The 17371-nt window shown below is 32.3% G+C and overlaps 1 protein-coding gene across 2 annotated transcripts in view; it reads left to right on the plus strand.

Moving 5' to 3' along the window:
• Positions 1-17371, plus strand: part of LOC143225550 (uncharacterized) — a 107480-nt gene that overhangs the window by 38445 nt on the left and 51664 nt on the right. For both annotated transcript variants that reach the window (XM_076455203.1, XM_076455205.1), the window contains 6 exons: positions 2242-2304; positions 6258-6335; positions 8097-8210; positions 14383-14436; positions 15142-15204; positions 15709-15807. In XM_076455203.1, the coding sequence (XP_076311318.1) occupies positions 2242-2304; positions 6258-6335; positions 8097-8210; positions 14383-14436; positions 15142-15204; positions 15709-15807 (471 nt within the window). The remainder of the gene's footprint in view (positions 1-2241; positions 2305-6257; positions 6336-8096; positions 8211-14382; positions 14437-15141; positions 15205-15708; positions 15808-17371) is intronic.

Here is a 17371-nt window from a genome sequence, read left to right on the forward strand (position 1 = left end):
TCTTCTGGAAAGGCTTTTTTCTAGATTTTGGAACATGGCTGCAGGGATTTGCTCCAATTTAGCCACAAGAGCATTAGTGATGTTGGGAGAGAAGGCCTGGTTCCCAGTCAGCATTCCAATTCATCCCAAAGGTGCTTGATGGGGTTGAAGTCAGGGCTCTGTGTAGGCTAGTCAAGTTCTTCCACACCAATCTTGGCAAACCATGTCCTTATGGACCTTGCTTTATGCATGGGGACATTGTCATGCTGAAACAAAAAAAGGTCTTCCCCAAACTGTTGCCACAAAGTTGGAAGCATACAATTTTCTAGAATGTCATTGTATGCTGTAGCATTAAGATTTCCCTTCATTGGAACTAAAGAGCCTAGCCCAAACCATGAAAAACGGCCCCAGACTATTGTTCCTCCTCCACAAAACTTTACAGTTGGCACTATGCATTCAGGCAGGTAACGTTCTCCTGGCATCTGCCAAACCCATATTCGCCCATCAGACTGCTAGATAGTGAAGTGTGATTCGTCACTCCAGAGAACATGTTTTCACTACTCCAGAGTCCAATGGCAGTGTGCTTTACACCACTCCACCTGACACTTGGCATTGCACAGGGTGATCTTAAGCTTGTGTGCGGCTGCTTGGACATCGAAATCCATTTCGTGAAGCCCCCCAGTGAACAGTTCCTGTGCTGATGGTGCTTCCAAAGGCAGTTTGGAACTTAGTAGTGAATGTTACAACTGTGAACAGACGATTTTTATGCTCTACATGCATCAGCACTCGGTGACCCCACTCTGTGAGTTTGTGTGGTCCACTGTTTTGTAGCTGAGCTGTTGTTACTCCAAGACATTTCCACTTCACAATAACAGCACTTACAGTTGACAGGGGCAGCTCTGGCAGAGCAGAAATATGATGAACTGACTTGTTGGGAAGGTGGCATCCTATGACAGTGCCACATTGAAAGTCACTGAGCTCTTCAGTATCACCCATTCTACTGCCAGTGTTTGTCAGTGGAAATTGCATGGCTATTTGCTTGATCTTATGCACCTGTTAGCAATAGGTGTGGCTGAAATAGCTGAACCCACTAATTAGAAGGAGTGTCTACATACTTTTGGCTATGTAGTGTATGTTGAAGAGATCCATTAGACAAGAGATTACATGTAAAATTTAACAAAATAAACTTGGTAAATTCTATGTCAAAACAGAATAACAAAGGGATATATACTCAAGAAAAACATGGTTTATTTATTTAAATAAAAAGAGTAATAACCTTTGAAAGAAATATACAAAAGGAAATCTTAAATGAAATGTGAAAAGATGAAAGTGAGTAAAGCAACATTTTGTATATTGTTGTCACAAAATGATATTTTTATAAAAGGAGAAAAAATTATGATCACTCTTAAAATTTTTCATAACTTAAATTGTTTTATAAATTAGAAAATCAGTTTTCTTTCATTTTATTGAAACAATTCATTCTCATCATATTTAATTCAGTTGAAGAATGTTTAATTGAAAATATTAATTTTTAAAATTAATACTATGTTTTTATAACTAGTTGCTACTGTTTAGGTATTTTGTGTTCTAAAAATGTTAAAACAATTTTTTATGTTTTTTCACTTGAGTTGGAAGAAATTTCACAAAAAAATTCACTTGAGAGTGTTCACTTCTAACAATATTATTTCAATAATGTGGATGCTGGCATATGTGTTGAGTTAATATATGATTAATTGGGAAGTTAAAAGTATTAGTTAAGTTTGTTGTATATTTTGATGTTACAATTTTTACTGTCTTTCTTTAGTTAAAATTTGTAGATTATCACAGTTCTTAAATTGTAACTACTGATTATTGATATTTATTTTAACAATGTTAATGACATTAACTTCTGTTTTCCCTGCTGTTTAATAAACATTGATGCATCAGGATACAAGAAACCACTCTTCATTAATTGGATCTTGAACTTCAGAGCCTTTGGATACTACTGTTTGAGCTGCAGTATTTGTTTGTATTCTGATCACTGAAGGCACATTTCATCCTTGTATTAAATGTGTACAACATGCACACCAGTGATTAGGTGGATGTTGGCTTAAAACATTTTGCTTTGATTTGTTTGATCTATAAAACTGTGTGATACCCAGAATACCTTTTGCTCATTAGATATGTTTAAATCTGTATTTTAAGTCTTGTTTAAGTCAGGCTTATTTAAATGATTTGTAATATGTTTATTTTAGTTAGTAATTATTTAAATCTGAATTATAGGGCCTTCTTGGACTCTCAGGTCTAAGTGGTGAGAAGGGAGTTCGTGGCCCTCCTGGAAATCTTGTAAGCTTATGTATTTTATATTTAGTTATCTTTTTAATAACTGTAAATAAAAATAGACCAAATGAACATGATTTGCTCATGCTTTCAGGGTCTAGAATCATATACAGTTTGCCCCAACAAAGGTTTAACTTTTGTGAACACTAGAGTTATAAGTTCCCATATTTTTTTCAAGAGTACCTATATCTATATCCTCTGTAAAATATAGCATTTTCATACCACTTCTAAGGGATAAAAATGGGCCATTTGGCTCATTATGACATACCATTTTATTATTATCCTCCAAACCAGGGTGAAATTCTACCAGTACTGAATACCAGGTCCTATTTAAATGTTGGTACTAAGTACTTGGAGTTTTTGATCTACTTTTTGGTCCAACCTGCATGGCATCCATCATACTTTCAGAAAGCATACATGTCACAATTCATAGTAACTAAAAAATCATTAAATATTCTTCCAATGAACCAGTAAATGAACTAATAACATTAATTCTTGTTAGCCCAAAGATAAAGGGGTGAAGCTGTTTAGCAGCTTCAGTGTCAATGATTATTAAATCAGTGAGGTAGTTGCATTTGTTAACATTTATGAATATATCCAAAGATATTTTTTTGACTGATGCACTGTGACTGGGACCCACTCCTAATATTAGTATGCGTAATGTTTTTTGTCATTCAAAGGAATTGGAATCTAAAGAAGTTTAAAAATCTTCATTTTACATAAGCTTACTGTTATTACATTTTTAAACAAAATCCTTTGTAATATATACTCTTCAAAAAAAGAAAGGCAAAATTTGAGACAAATTGTTAACAAGTTTATACTGGGTACTTCTGTATGACATGTGTGAAACTTTGCACATTCACTGCTGAACATCCAAAGTCTGCAAAGGCGAAGTCCACACTCACTAAGTGAAGTTTAACGTCACTCAACGTCAATAACAAGTATGCCCCCGTGAGCATCAATAACTGCTTGGCATCTCCTGCCCATGGAAGTGATGAGATGACGAATCACATCCTGTGGAATGGCTGTCCACTCAGCCTGCAAAGCTGCTGCAAGCTGAGGTAGAGTCTGCGGTTGAGGTTGTTGCCATTGCAGACATCGATCCAACTCGTCCCAAAGATGTTCGATGGGGTTTAAATCTGGTGATCTGGAGGGCCAGGGAAGAACGTTGATGTTGTGGTGTCTCAAGAAGACAGTGGTCAGTCAGGCTGTGTGAGGACGGGCGTTGTCATGTTTAAAAATGTCGTTGACGTTCACCATGATGGGTTGCACATGGGGCCTAAGAATCTCGTCGACGTATTGTTGAGCCGTAAGATTCCCTCGAATGTGCAAAAGGTTTGTTCTGGCATTGTAGGTGATGGCAGCTCACATCATGATGCTGCCACCACCAAATCTGTCAACTTCCTGCACACAGTTTGCTGCAAAACGTTCTTTTCGACGACGGTAAACACCGGTCCTTCCATCCTGCCTATGAAGCATAAAACGTGATTTATCAATGAACCAAACATGCCTCCATCGTTGATGATGCCATACTCGATGTGACCGAGTCCACTGCAGCCGTGCTTGACGATGTTGCTGGGTGAGGATGACGCCTCTGACTGGACGTCAAGGTCGGATTCCTGCATCTCGTAGATGGTTGCGTATGGTCTGATCGGAAATCCTACGCAGCCCTGGTATGGTTGAGGCAGTAGACGTCGCAGTGGTGGTCCTGTCCTGAAGGTGACGTAACTGGATGTTGCGATCTTGTGTGGGCATGGTCACACAAGATCTGCCAGATCGTGGATGGTCATGAGTTGATCCATGTTGTTGGTGATGATTCCATAGCCTTGTGATGGTGCTTAGGTGGACATTCACAGCTCTGGCAACATCTGATCGAGATTCGCTTGCTTCCAAGGGACCAGTGGCGTTGTTGTGTTGTGCTTCAGTCAGTCTTGGTGTAACTGTATTGCGTGTCGGTGGCTTAACACTGAGCTATGGAAACCGAGAACCAGTCACTTTTATAGGGATTTTGCACATGTTGCACTTGCAGAACATGCAAATCTCTCAAACAAATTTATTGGACACGAATGCGTTTTGGCGAAAAATCTGATGTTTTCCTCCGTTGTCAAAGTGCACAACTTTTATTATCATTTTGGTCTGACAATCAGTGCCTTAACACATGTAACATCACATACTCTGAGCTTGTAACGTTATTACATATATTTCTCTTTAAAATAAAAAAAATATCCCTTTTACATTTCTTGTTTTGAAGAGTATATATTTCATTGTTTATAGCCATCAAAACAGTGATAGTGTGTATGTTCTTTTTTTTAAAATTGTATTACAAATTACATAGCAGCAAAATACTTTTTTTTATAGATGTATGAGAACCACCACATTTTTGTGGAGAATTTCAACTTTGCTTCAAACAACGTATATAAACCTTATTTTCCTATATACAGTCTTTATGTCTAAAATATTAATCCAATATTTTCACACAAACTTTCAGTGATGCATTTCGTACCATATCTGGAAGCAAGCTATTCTGCAAGCTGTGACCACCTTATTAAAAAAGTAATACCGACTTAAATAGAGTCAGCTCTGAGTTTCTCATCTCATTATGTTAAGTCCTCTAATTTCATTACATTTAGAACATTTTAAGAATATATAGAAAGTTCAACTTACCCCAGTATGATATCCCCCTCGAAACCAAAAATCGAGATAGCTCTTCTTAGAATATTCTCCAGCAACTTAATATCTTTTCTTAAATGAACAGATCATAACTGAATACAATGAACCAAAATTTCGTTAATGACAGTGTCTGTTATTTATAACTAAATGATTTGGAATATCAGCTTCTGGAAGAAAAAAAGAAGATGAACGACTCATGGAAATTTAGAATATGGATGAGATCCAGTAAACTAATAAAGGCTATGATACTTAACATCTTAAGGTCATCTGAGGGTGTTTTTCAAATATCACAATAAACAATAAAATAGTATTCTGTTACAGCATTTTCTTACTTTCTTTTTGTTTTGTAGTTAAAATATTTACTATAATAATTAAAACATGCAGATCCTTTACCTGACCAATAAATCAACCTTTTTTTTTTTAACAGTTTCTGTTGTAAGATTAAGTTTTCAAAACATTTATGTTTTCTGGTACAGTCACACTTTTATAAATATTATCCTTATAGTTTCAGTTTTATATCAGTTTTGTATTCTTTAAGTGGAAAATGTTCACAAAGTCATATGATTAATTAATCTAAAGTGTTCTTGAATCTTATTTTTCACTCTTTTATTACTTTAAAGATCCAATAATTGTGACATCCTTTAATATTAACTATGATCATTACCTTGTTTTATCATTATCAAATGAGAACTCTTAAATAATTTATAGTAAAATACAACATTACATAGTTGGCTAAAAACATTATTAATTTTGTTTTAATTCACAATGAGTTAGAAAATGTGTGGAATAATTTATCAAGGAATTTCTAATGATCATCATAAAGCTGTTGTTATGCAGCATGTTTTATTACAAAAGAAGATAATACAAGACAAAATTGTGAAACTACCAATATGTTTAGATTTATAACCTGAATGACAGTGTGTGAAATGTTTATTATTGTGCATTCATTTCTGTCTTGTGAATCACCACAGTATATAGATAGTTTAACATTACCCTACATATCTTTATATATGTATGATACAGTTGATCCATTAGAAATTTGATGATTATAATTTTTAAAAATAATTCTTATAAACACTGCTATAATTAAGGTACAATTAATTTTATATTTTCAAATATTTTGTGAAAATTTGAATAGATATACAGTAATTAATTCATATTTTTCATATAATTTTTAGCATGAAAAATATAATTTTAAAATTTTATTTACTTTTTTTGTGCTTAAAACTGTTATTTTAAATGTTAACTTTAGTTTAAAATTTGGAAAATGTGAATGTATGTGTTTCTAGGGAATTAAAGGTGATCAAGGAGAACCAGGGCCTAAAGGGCCTAAGGGAGAAGGTAGAGAAGGATCCAAAGGACCAAAGGTAGACATTTGTTATTAAAACATTATAGACATGTTGAATTTGGAATTTCTATAAAAGTATTAAACATATATTAAGCATTTACAATATAACAGTACTTTAAAATCAAACTAAGCATGATTGATTTTAGTTCCCCTAATTAGAAGTAAATATCATACAAACAAAAATTTGTCAAGCTATATGAAAATAAAATCTAAATAGCTGTTTATTTTTTCTGAAGATTATTTAAAAAAAAGCTGAATTAAGAAATAAAAAAAACAGAATTAAAACATGGATTTTTCAGTATCATAATTTGTTGTATTGATTATTGATATGTATATTAGAGATAGCTTTTAGTTTTTTTCAATAGTGGCCCTCATTGAGCTTATCAAGTCACACAAAACCTTCAAAAGTACTGAATAATATTCATCCTTTTTTAATGATGGTACTTATTGCATCATTTAAACAGAGCTAATGGTGTTTTAATAGCTGTAAACAGTGACTGCATGACTTTAGTTGGCTTTAAATTATTTTGAATAGTTATTCATTTTTCTTGCTGTCTGTCCAGGTGTGTGGGTATATATATATATAGTGGACTAAAAGCTAGTTGCCCCAGAGTAGTGTGCTAATTTTGTTTGATTTATATATGTTTCACATTAATTTACGGGTATATGAAAACATAACATAAGCACAGATTGAGAAAGGAAAAATGAGTTTTTTGGCACATATTAAATAATAACTACAAATAAAAGCTTTAAACAAAGAGACAACTAACTTTTGAGCCATTATTTATAAACATATATGTAAGTTTATATAGTAATATACATGTGAAAACTTTTTAATCCTGCAAACATCCATTTTTGAATGAGAGTACACTAAAGTGTGTAAACATTACCATAAATTGTATATTTCAAATTTTGTTTATTGTTATTATACTTTGTTTCTTAATATTACAGCTGTAATTTGTAAAATCAATTACTTTTGTGAGTGATTTGAGATTTTTTTTTTAATTTTCATTTTTTTTTCTTTTCATATTCCACAGTAGTATATTGTCTCATTAACGCCTATGTAATGGTTCTTAGTATTATTTAAAAGCACGTATAAATATTTTTGAAGAAAGGTGAAAGCTAGCTGAAAAGTTATTATAAATGCATTATTTGGTATGCATGAAGAGCATGGTTGTAAATGGTCACACAATCAAAAGTATCTGCCCCCAGTAACTGGAAAATTTTAAGTTAATTTAGCAAAAGTACCCACTCTCAATGACAATAAAAGTTTAAATTAAATAGTCTGTTTAAATTAACTTATCTGTTTAAATTATTTCATTGACTTTAAGAAAGCTAACTCTCTTGCACTCTTTGTTTCATTCAGAGCCAAAGCTCTAAGCCACTTATACTGCCCACCATGAAAAAGTAATTGTTGCAATTTTCAGTCATGCTAAGAGCAACTCAACAATAACACACAATAAATCTACATTTATGTTCTTTAAGTTATATCACATTTTGAAATGTGAATCATGGTGTGATTAATTCTTAACAATTTAGTGCAGAATATCCTGCTTGCAAAATAAAATTTAGAATCAACATTATTCGTGCTTGGTTTCCCTTCATTTAAAAAGTGAATGAGCTTTACCTGAATGCACAGCTTTTCCAATGGAAAACAGATGGACACTCGGATAGACACCACAGTTCACAATGTATATAACAATAGTCTTATACAGTGCATTTAAACCAAGAAATTGTACCTTAGTTAAGTAATATTTATGAAGGTTATTTTTAATCTAAGGGCAACAGGGGTTCTCCAGGAGATATGGGACTGCAAGGACCAACAGGGAGAGTGATTCCAGATCCTAATATTGCACATTTTAAGCAAGGAGTGAAAGGTGAACCAGGTGAAAAGGTAACACTTTGGTCAAGATTGAGAAGATAAATTTTAATAATGAATAATACAGAATGTTAACTTCAATACACAATTAGAAACATTATTCAGAGGTAAATGTTTGCCTCTGAAATGTTTTGACATATACCATTTAATCATCAGGAATGAACTTCAAGATATAAGAGTCATATATATTTCTTCTTAGCCAGGTCATGTGATCTGTGTGTAGGTTTACTATTTCTGCATTGTTCTCAGAGGAGATCCTACCATATTCTTACATATTCACTCGACTTTCACCACTCTTTAATAATTTATTATATTTATGGAACTTTATTATTTCTAAAGATTCATGGATATTATGAGTTCTAATAACTTTTGGTTGATCCAGTGTTACTGTTTTTTTACCATAATATCTTGTATTGTATTTTCTATTCATGTTCTGCCATGGCTGAATTTTTTTTACATGTCCCTTATGTTCTGTTAAAGAATATTTTAAGTTACATTTTGACTGCTCAAGGTAAAAACTTTCACATTCAATTTGAAAAATTCCAATTTTTTTTGTTAACTGTATATTATCTTTAGTATTACCAAACTTTGTTTTATCTTATTCAATAGTTTAAATACATAGTAAAATTTTTGTTGTTTTCTTTTAAACACTTTGAATAAACTAATAGTTAAACCTGGAAAATATAGCAAAACTACACATTACATTTATATTTTATTGTAATTGGGTTTTGAGGTAATATCTTGATCTGTTATTACCACATTAGTGAATTTTTTAATTGATCTATCTACAGTATTTGAGTTCAATCCTCTTTCAACTGCTATATATTTTATTAGGACTAACTTTTTTCATAATTTAAGTTCTCTTGTTCTGTACACATCTTTGAGATTCTATGAATCTGTAAAATGCAGAGATTTTCTGTTCTTCAGTATAACATGATTCCTGGTGTAGTGGCATAAGAACAAAAAAAGCATTCTAATAAATAGATGCTTATAAATTCCCTTCTCCAGTCCTTCCTACCAATACATTTAAAAAGGCAAACTGTTACTTTTCTCAATTTAATGTGTACATTGTATAGATGGTTCTGTGCTATTCAAATAGCATATAAATTCTGTTCATGCCTTACCACTGTATCTCCACAAATGGTTCTTTGTTATTCAAATAGCATGTGAACTTTCTTAATGTCTTATTACCATATCTCTGCACTAAGAATGTGTCATCTACATACTTTATCCAAACATCAGTCTTACAATTAGCACCATTTGTGGCCTTTGTTTCATGTGGAATTTATATTTAAGTCACATAACAATGGTAAAAGTGAGGATGACAATTCTAATCCTTAATTTTGTTAATAATAAAACATTGTCAACCTGAAAAAAGGATTTATTTACACACACTCACACCTTTGTTAGATTAATTATATCTGTAGTTTCAACTGCTGAAGTTTCATTTTTATAACAATGTACTTTCAAAACACTTAATTTCATCTTCTACTGGAACTTTTGTATATAATAACACTACAATAAATGACACAAAGAAATCATCCTTATTCAATTTGACATTTTTGATTTTCTCTATAAATTCTGTAAATTCTATAAAGTATTTTTACCTGCATATGTTTTTTTTTAATATTTCAAACAAGAATGCTTTTGAGCCATATATTTGGCTATTTAATATGATGATTTGCCTGCAGTCTATAATATTGGTCTGAAACTTTTATCCATTTTATTTGTCATTGAAAGTGCATGCATATGAAATGAAAGGGCTGAAAGATATTGTGGGAATAAAACTAGTAATATTGACTCAACAAAAGGGTATTAGAGCCAATAATATCTGTGAATCATTAGAAATACAATGGTACCTCGGTTCTCGAACTTAATCCATTCCAGAAGGCTGTTTGAAAACTGAATTAATTTTTCCCATAAGAAATACTGTAAATTAAATTAATCCATTACAGACCTCCAAAAATTATGCTTTATGAAGCATTTTAAGTAAAAATATTGCTTATTTATATCTATATAATAATACTTACATGCATAAAGTCAACCACAAAAACTATAAACACAATAAAAAAACAATAAATGAAAATTTAACTGTACTTTACCTGTGCTGAGGAGAACTGATGGCGTAAGTGAAAGGTGGTGAGGAACGTGGAGAGTAGGAGGGTTATTATTGTTTGGAAGGGGAGCCACCTTCCATGAAAACATCAGGTAACTCTCTTTCTGGGGTTCTTTCTCTTTTCTGTCTCTTTGCACCACTACAACCTGCTTGAGACTCACTGGACTTACTTCTCTCTAAAAACTTGTCTAATGAGGTTTGTTTCTACCTGCATTTTAAAATGTTTTTGAAGTAAGACATGACATTGTCATTGAAAAGGTTTATGCTGCAGTTTGCTACAGCTTTGTCAGGGTGAAATTTTTTTACATAACTTTGTAACTCTCCCCATTTTCTACACATTTCCTTGATTAGTGAACTAGGAACATTCTCCCTCCCTTCCCTCCTTCTCATCTGAAGACACTTCCTCAGTTGCCTTCTGTTGCTGCTCTTTCTGAAGGTCTTGGACTTCTTCCATGGTGAGCTCAGTGTTGTGGTCTTCCACCAACTCCTCCACATCATCACCACTAACATTCAAGCCCATACACTTGCCTAGTGAGACAATATCCTCAACAACAAACTCAGTCTCAAAGCCTTCAAAGTCTCTATCTGCTACTAAGTCTGGCCACAATTTCTTCCAGGCTGAGTTCATGGTCCTCAAAAACACTTCTCTCCAGGCTTTGTCTATGATCCTCAAGCAATGGAGGATATTAAAGTGATTTTTCCAGAACTCTCTGAGGGTTAACTCTGTGTCAGAGGTCACTTCAAAGCACCTTTGAAACAGTGCTTTGGTGTAGAGTTTCTTAAAGTTTGATATGACCTGCTTGACCATGGGCTGAATGAGAGGAGTCGTGTTAGGGGTCAAGAGCTTCACTGTAATTAAACTGTACTCCTCCATCAACCCGTCCTCCAAGCCTGGTGGGTGAGCAGGTGCATTGCCCATCACAAGAGAGGCCTTGAGTGGCAACTGTTTTTCCATGAGGTAATTCTTTACACTTGGGGCAAACACTTCATGGACCCACTCCATAAAAAATTGCCTGGTTACCTATGCTTTGCTATTGGCCCTCCATGTGACTTTTTTTTTACTTTTCAGGACATTATTTTTCTTGAAAACCCTTGGGTTCTCAGAATGGTACACAAGCAAACACTTAAGTTTTAAGTCTCTACTCGCATTACTACATAACAATAGAGTTAGCCTGTCCTTCATTGGCTTGTGTCCTAGCAGTGATTTCTCCTCCTTAGTGATGTAGGTCCTCTTTGGCATTTTCTTCCAAAAGAGGCCTGTTTTATTGTAGCTGAACCCTTGCTTGGGAATAAAACCCTCAGCTTCTACATAGCCCTTAAATTCCCTAACAAATTTATCAGCAACGTCTTTGTTAGAACTGGCACCCTCCCCATGTTTCACCACACTATTTATGCCACTTCTCTTCCTAAATTTTTCAAACCACCCCCTACTAGCCTTAAAGGCATCACTTGTATCAGCACTTGTTTCAGGGGTGTTTTTCAGGAGGTCCGCATGCAACTGCTTTGCTTTCTCACAAATGATGGTCTCAGAAATGCTATCACCATCTAACTGTTTTTCGTTTACCCAAATCAATAACAGTTTTTCTACCTCTTCCATTGTTTGTGATCTTTGTTTTGTAAGCACTGTCACTCAATTTGCAACATCAGTTCCTTTGATGACCTCTTTATTTTTTAGTATGGTGCAGACTGTAGAATTCACCATACCAAACTGTGTAGCAAGGTCAGACATGCAAACACCACTATTGTACTTCACTATGAGATCTTTTTTCATCTCTATTGTGGCTCTAACAACTTTTTTTTTTGGTTTGCTGCTTTCATTATCCTTCTTTGACCCCATGGTGGCTTATTTAATCAGAATATTTAGAAAAACAAAAAAAAAAAAAGACCAAAAAGAAAAACGAGAACATTCACAGCAGATTTTAGCAGGGGTGTGGACTGAGCAACAGGTGCAGGTAAAATGTTTTGGGCAAGCTTGGAGTGGGCCGAAAATGGTCAAAGGGTCGTTCGGGTCATCAGTCAGGTTATTTCAGGGGTTTGAGACACAGCCACTTAGTTTGGGAATCGAGTTTATGTTCGACAATCGAGACATTTTTTTCTCAAACAGTATGTACGAAAACCAAATTGTTCGAGAAGGGAGTTGTTCGAGAACCGAGGTACCACTGTAATAAAATTAAAACAATTAATGAATTGTTAAATATGAATGAAAGTACAGTGTATATTTGTGTAAGAATGTGGCAGAATCTCCCCTGATAATTATGCGAAACTTGTAAACCTTGACACAAGTCACATGATCTGGCTAACAAGGAATAAATCTTACGCTTATATTTTGCAATTCTGCCTCTGTTAATGAAATGGTAATACTGAAATATGTAGATTCAACATTTCAGAAGCCATAAATTAGTCTGAATTAAAAAAAATGTTTTTAACCATGTAAAAGTTTTTAATATTGTGTGTTATTTATTTCTTAGTTTAACATTATACACAATAATATAATATTTAAAATAGTTCTAGGAGCTTAAAAGATTATCAAATGATAAGAAAAAAAACAACAAAATTATAGTTTGTTAAAAAACTTAAAGTAAAATTTCAAATAAAAACTGAAAAGAATAAGTAGGAATAAATCAATTTTTAATAGTTTAAACAAGAAAAGACAGTTTAAAAGAAAGCAAGGGAATATCAAAAAAAGAAGAAAAGAAATGATAATGAAAGATCTTAAAAGTAATTTAATTTAAAACATATTTGAGGAATAATACTCAAGAAAATAAAATAGAGTTCACATAATATAGTAAAATGTGAGAGGATCAAAAACTAAGTTGATGATTGAAAGATGCTGTAAGGTTTTAGAAATGTCTTAAATGGGTCTAGGTGGTAATATCTTAAATTATTTTCTTAATGAAGTTTAAAAACAATTTACCACATATTAGTAATATTAATTTCAAAATAAATGTCATAATAAACTTTAATCTTATTCTTAACACTTTATTTAAGGAGTATGCAAATTATATGTAAATCACTTAATTACACTCTCCTTTAGTTAACACAATTAAGATGAATTGAATGATAGAGGGTATATAACTCAAGAAGGTAAAGTGAACTATAAATTATGCTTGTGGAGATAATTGATATCGAGGTGTGGTACAAAATAAAATTTAAACTTTAGTGTTAAATATGTGACTGATAATAGTTGTGTAAAAATTAGTCAATTTGATGTTTAATTATACAGCTGAAGTTAGTTAATTGTATAAAATCCAGTAAATATAATGTTAAACATTTTGTGCAAAGCAAGTTAGCTTAAAAAGTAATGAGAAAATACTGAACCTATTGGCTGAATTAGAGTATCTTAAAAATCTATCAGCAAGACACATTTTATAATTTACACTGATGCAGTAAACTGGAGCTATGTTGTGTTTGATTTCCAGACGAAGTAAGAATTAAACTTTGGTATTTATTAAGATGTCTTATGTAGTGGTCCTGAATTAAAGAGTGTAAATGGAATATTAATATGTAATATAGTTTTGAATATTGTGACATATATCTTTATGAATTAATAAAAGAATTACAGATGTTTAGGAGCAGTTAAAGTATAACTTAAAATTTATTCAAATAACTTATTATTTGATATTTTATTCAGTGTATATGATGCATAAGATTCATAAAGACAAAAATATTGTTAGAAATAAAGAAAATGTCATTGACCAAGACCTATCTTTTTTTTGGAAATAATTTTTGCCCGAGAAAAGTTAAATGTACAAGGTATTTTACCTGTATAATTTTATTATAGGCCTGAACTTGTATTAAAATGCTGATTTTGTACACAGTATTTTGTGGTAAGTTATAGCATTTTGATATGCAATATATATGGTAGAAATACTTGGTTACTTCGAAGTGTGAAAATGTGTTTTTCTGATTTTTAGTATCATGCTTACAATTTTAAAATTAGCTTCTTAAATTATTCTACTTCCATTTTCTGTCTTTGCATTTGTACGTTTATAGGGGTTTAATAACATTTTGGGATATGTGTTTTCTTAGTTTTATTAAATATATAAAAAAATACCTTATTAACTTTTGTAGGGTGAGAAAGGTGCAAAAGGGGAAGTAGGCTTTGATGGAAGTCCAGGAGAAATTGTAAGTATAATTTTTAATGAGATATAGATAAGTGTCTTAAACAATGAAAAAAAAAGCATTAATTGTGCACCACTGAATATGCACAATTATTTCATAATTGTTATTTATATGTGTAATTTGTCATAAACTTAACTGATGCAAATTATCAAAATTATTATTTTTATTATGTTTCATGTTTATTAATCCAAGTATTTTATTAAATATTTGTACATTCTAAGGTTATGCTATCTATTATATGCTTTATTGATAGATAATGGGTGAATAAAGAAACTGATAGAAAATTTCAGGCCAGAAAGATAATTGATAGGATTGATACACAGCTACTTTATAAATGGAAAGCAAATTAAGTTGTGAAAGTCATTGGAAGAATCTATGAACTGACAAATAATAGTACATGCAAACTAGATTTATAAGAGGCATGGGTAAATGACAGGTAGCTGATTAACATACATGATTATCAGATGGAAAGAAATCTGAAGGACAGGTAAAGAGATGTCTAATTGAAACTATAACAATGATAGAAAAATAATGAGAAAGTGGATACAAGGCTGAATAAAAAAAATATTGAATGAAATAATGATTACGGATGATGGCTAAATGTTTTCATACTTTTAGCAAGTATGTGTTTGCATATCTTTTTTTTTTCTTTTGAAGATAGTTATGACATCAAGAATAATGTTTAGAATTTCACCTTATAATATCTAGGGGAATTTTGGTGTACCTGGCCCTAAAGGAGAGAAAGGAGAAAGAGGAGACTCAGGACCAAGAGTAAGTTATTGATAAACAAATATGAAGTTTAATTTGAGACTGTATTATGATTCTACATAATATGTGTACATATACCTATAAAGCTGTGAATAAACATATGTATGAAGCTGATATATGACAATAGTAACTTATGCATGTTCATTAGTTATTTTTTATATGAGGTAGGTAGTTTTGCATGCTTATAGTTTTAAACACTTGAAGTACCAAATTGGTAATTAATAATTGGATAATTTATAGATATCAATTAATATCAATACTGGTGTTGAATTTGACGTTTTTAATTTGAGGTCCCTGTTTATTATTAGGTTTTTAGAGTATATATTATTTTGTATTTAATTGATTTTTAGTGCATATTATTTTGTATTTAATTGATTTAATTCAGCATTTCCTTTTTTATTCTTCAATGCTGTAAAATAATAATTTGTTATTGTAATATTCTTTTTGGTATTATAGAATTTTGTACACATTAATGTGAAAATGAAAAATTAATGTTGCATTTGCTAGGGAAAAAGAGGCAAAGATGGCCCTCTGGGACCCTCAGGAGTGAAAGGTCAGAAAGGTCAGCCAGGTCTTACAGGAGAGGATGGTGTACCTGGCATAAGGGTAAAATATATTTTGAATTTGTTGGTAAAATAGTAGTCCAAGAGTTGGCAGTTGATGGTGATGACTAGCTATTTTCTCTCTAGTCTTACACTGCTACATTAGGGACAGCTAGCACAGATAGTCCTTGTGTAGCTTTGTACAAAATTTAAAAAACAAATCCTTGCCTCATGAATACTTTTACCTACTCTTTTCCTTATTTCATTAAGTTTCGAGCAGGTGATTGCAATGATATTTGCAAGACGTTTGTGAAAGAATTTTCGAAAGAACAGAAAAGTTATTAACATGCCTAACCTTAGACTTATTTTTTCTGCTCTGTGTAACATTATGTAACTGAAATGGGAAAAAGAATTATAACTTTAAATGAATACAAATGTAAAGGGTATTGCTGAGACTAATTGTATTATTTTGTGAAATTGTAGTTCCACATACTTTTCTCATTTATTTTAAATATTTTACAATATAAATCAAATCTTGTCTGCATTTCAAAGAATAATTTAATTTATTAGACTAAAGCAAGTAAACTTATCCTATGTAATATGCATTATGAAAAGTTAGAGTTTATTATAAGTTTAGTGATTTTAAATATAAATGCTGGTAATTTCCATGGGCTGTATTTTTATCATTCTGCAGAATCAGTCATTGATTCATATCAGTAATATCAATTTAATGCAAGTATATAATTAAAGCAGGCTACTTTAAGATACAAAATTGATTCTTGCCTGTAGTTGTAAGGTTTTTTCAATGTCATGATAACATTGTAGATGCTCTTTCATGGCTGCTTTTGGATATTAATTTGTTGGTAACATCATTATGTTTTGTGGCAAGAGTTTCAGGTTGACAGCAAGTCCTTCTTGTATAAAACGTATCAAAGTTAGACTAATTATTAAAAAAAGGATTAAAAGCTTTGATATGATGTCAGTGATAGTCCGATTATTATGAATGTAACTTTCTTTTGTTAATGTATATACACTGCTGGTCAAAATCTTAAGGCCAATGAACATAAAGAAACTATGCATTTTGTGTTGTTAGACTCAACCACTTATTTGAGTAGAGCTTCGAAAGATGAAAATAAGAAAAGGGAAAATAAAAATAAAAAGCTTTTTTAGCATTTAATAGGGAAATTTGAACACTATGAAATTAGCCTAAATACTAGCTGGTCAAAAGCTTAAGACCATACCAAAAAGAAGTTCTAAACAGGGTAGGAAATGCCCAACAAGAAGTCTCAGTAGTGAGTTGCATGGAAGTCATTGTGAATAACTGGAAACATTCACTTTGGCATGGTCGATATAAGCGATTGCAGAAGGCTGGCTGGAATGTTATTCCAAGTGGTGAAGATGGCTTCATGACGATCATGCACTGTTTGGGATTGACGTCCATTTCTATAGACTACCCTTGACATCCACCCCCAAACATTTTCAATGGGGCTCAGTTTGGGCGAACATGCTGGATGGTCCAAAAGAATCACGTTATTCGCCATGAAATAGTCCTTTGTCCTGCAGGCATTGTGGATTTCAGCGTTGTCCTGCTGAAAGATCCAGTCATTTCCACACAAGCGAGGGCTTTC

This window comes from Tachypleus tridentatus, chromosome 9 (genome assembly GCF_004210375.1).
Source record: "Tachypleus tridentatus isolate NWPU-2018 chromosome 9, ASM421037v1, whole genome shotgun sequence".
Lineage (NCBI taxonomy): Eukaryota > Metazoa > Arthropoda > Merostomata > Xiphosura > Limulidae > Tachypleus > Tachypleus tridentatus.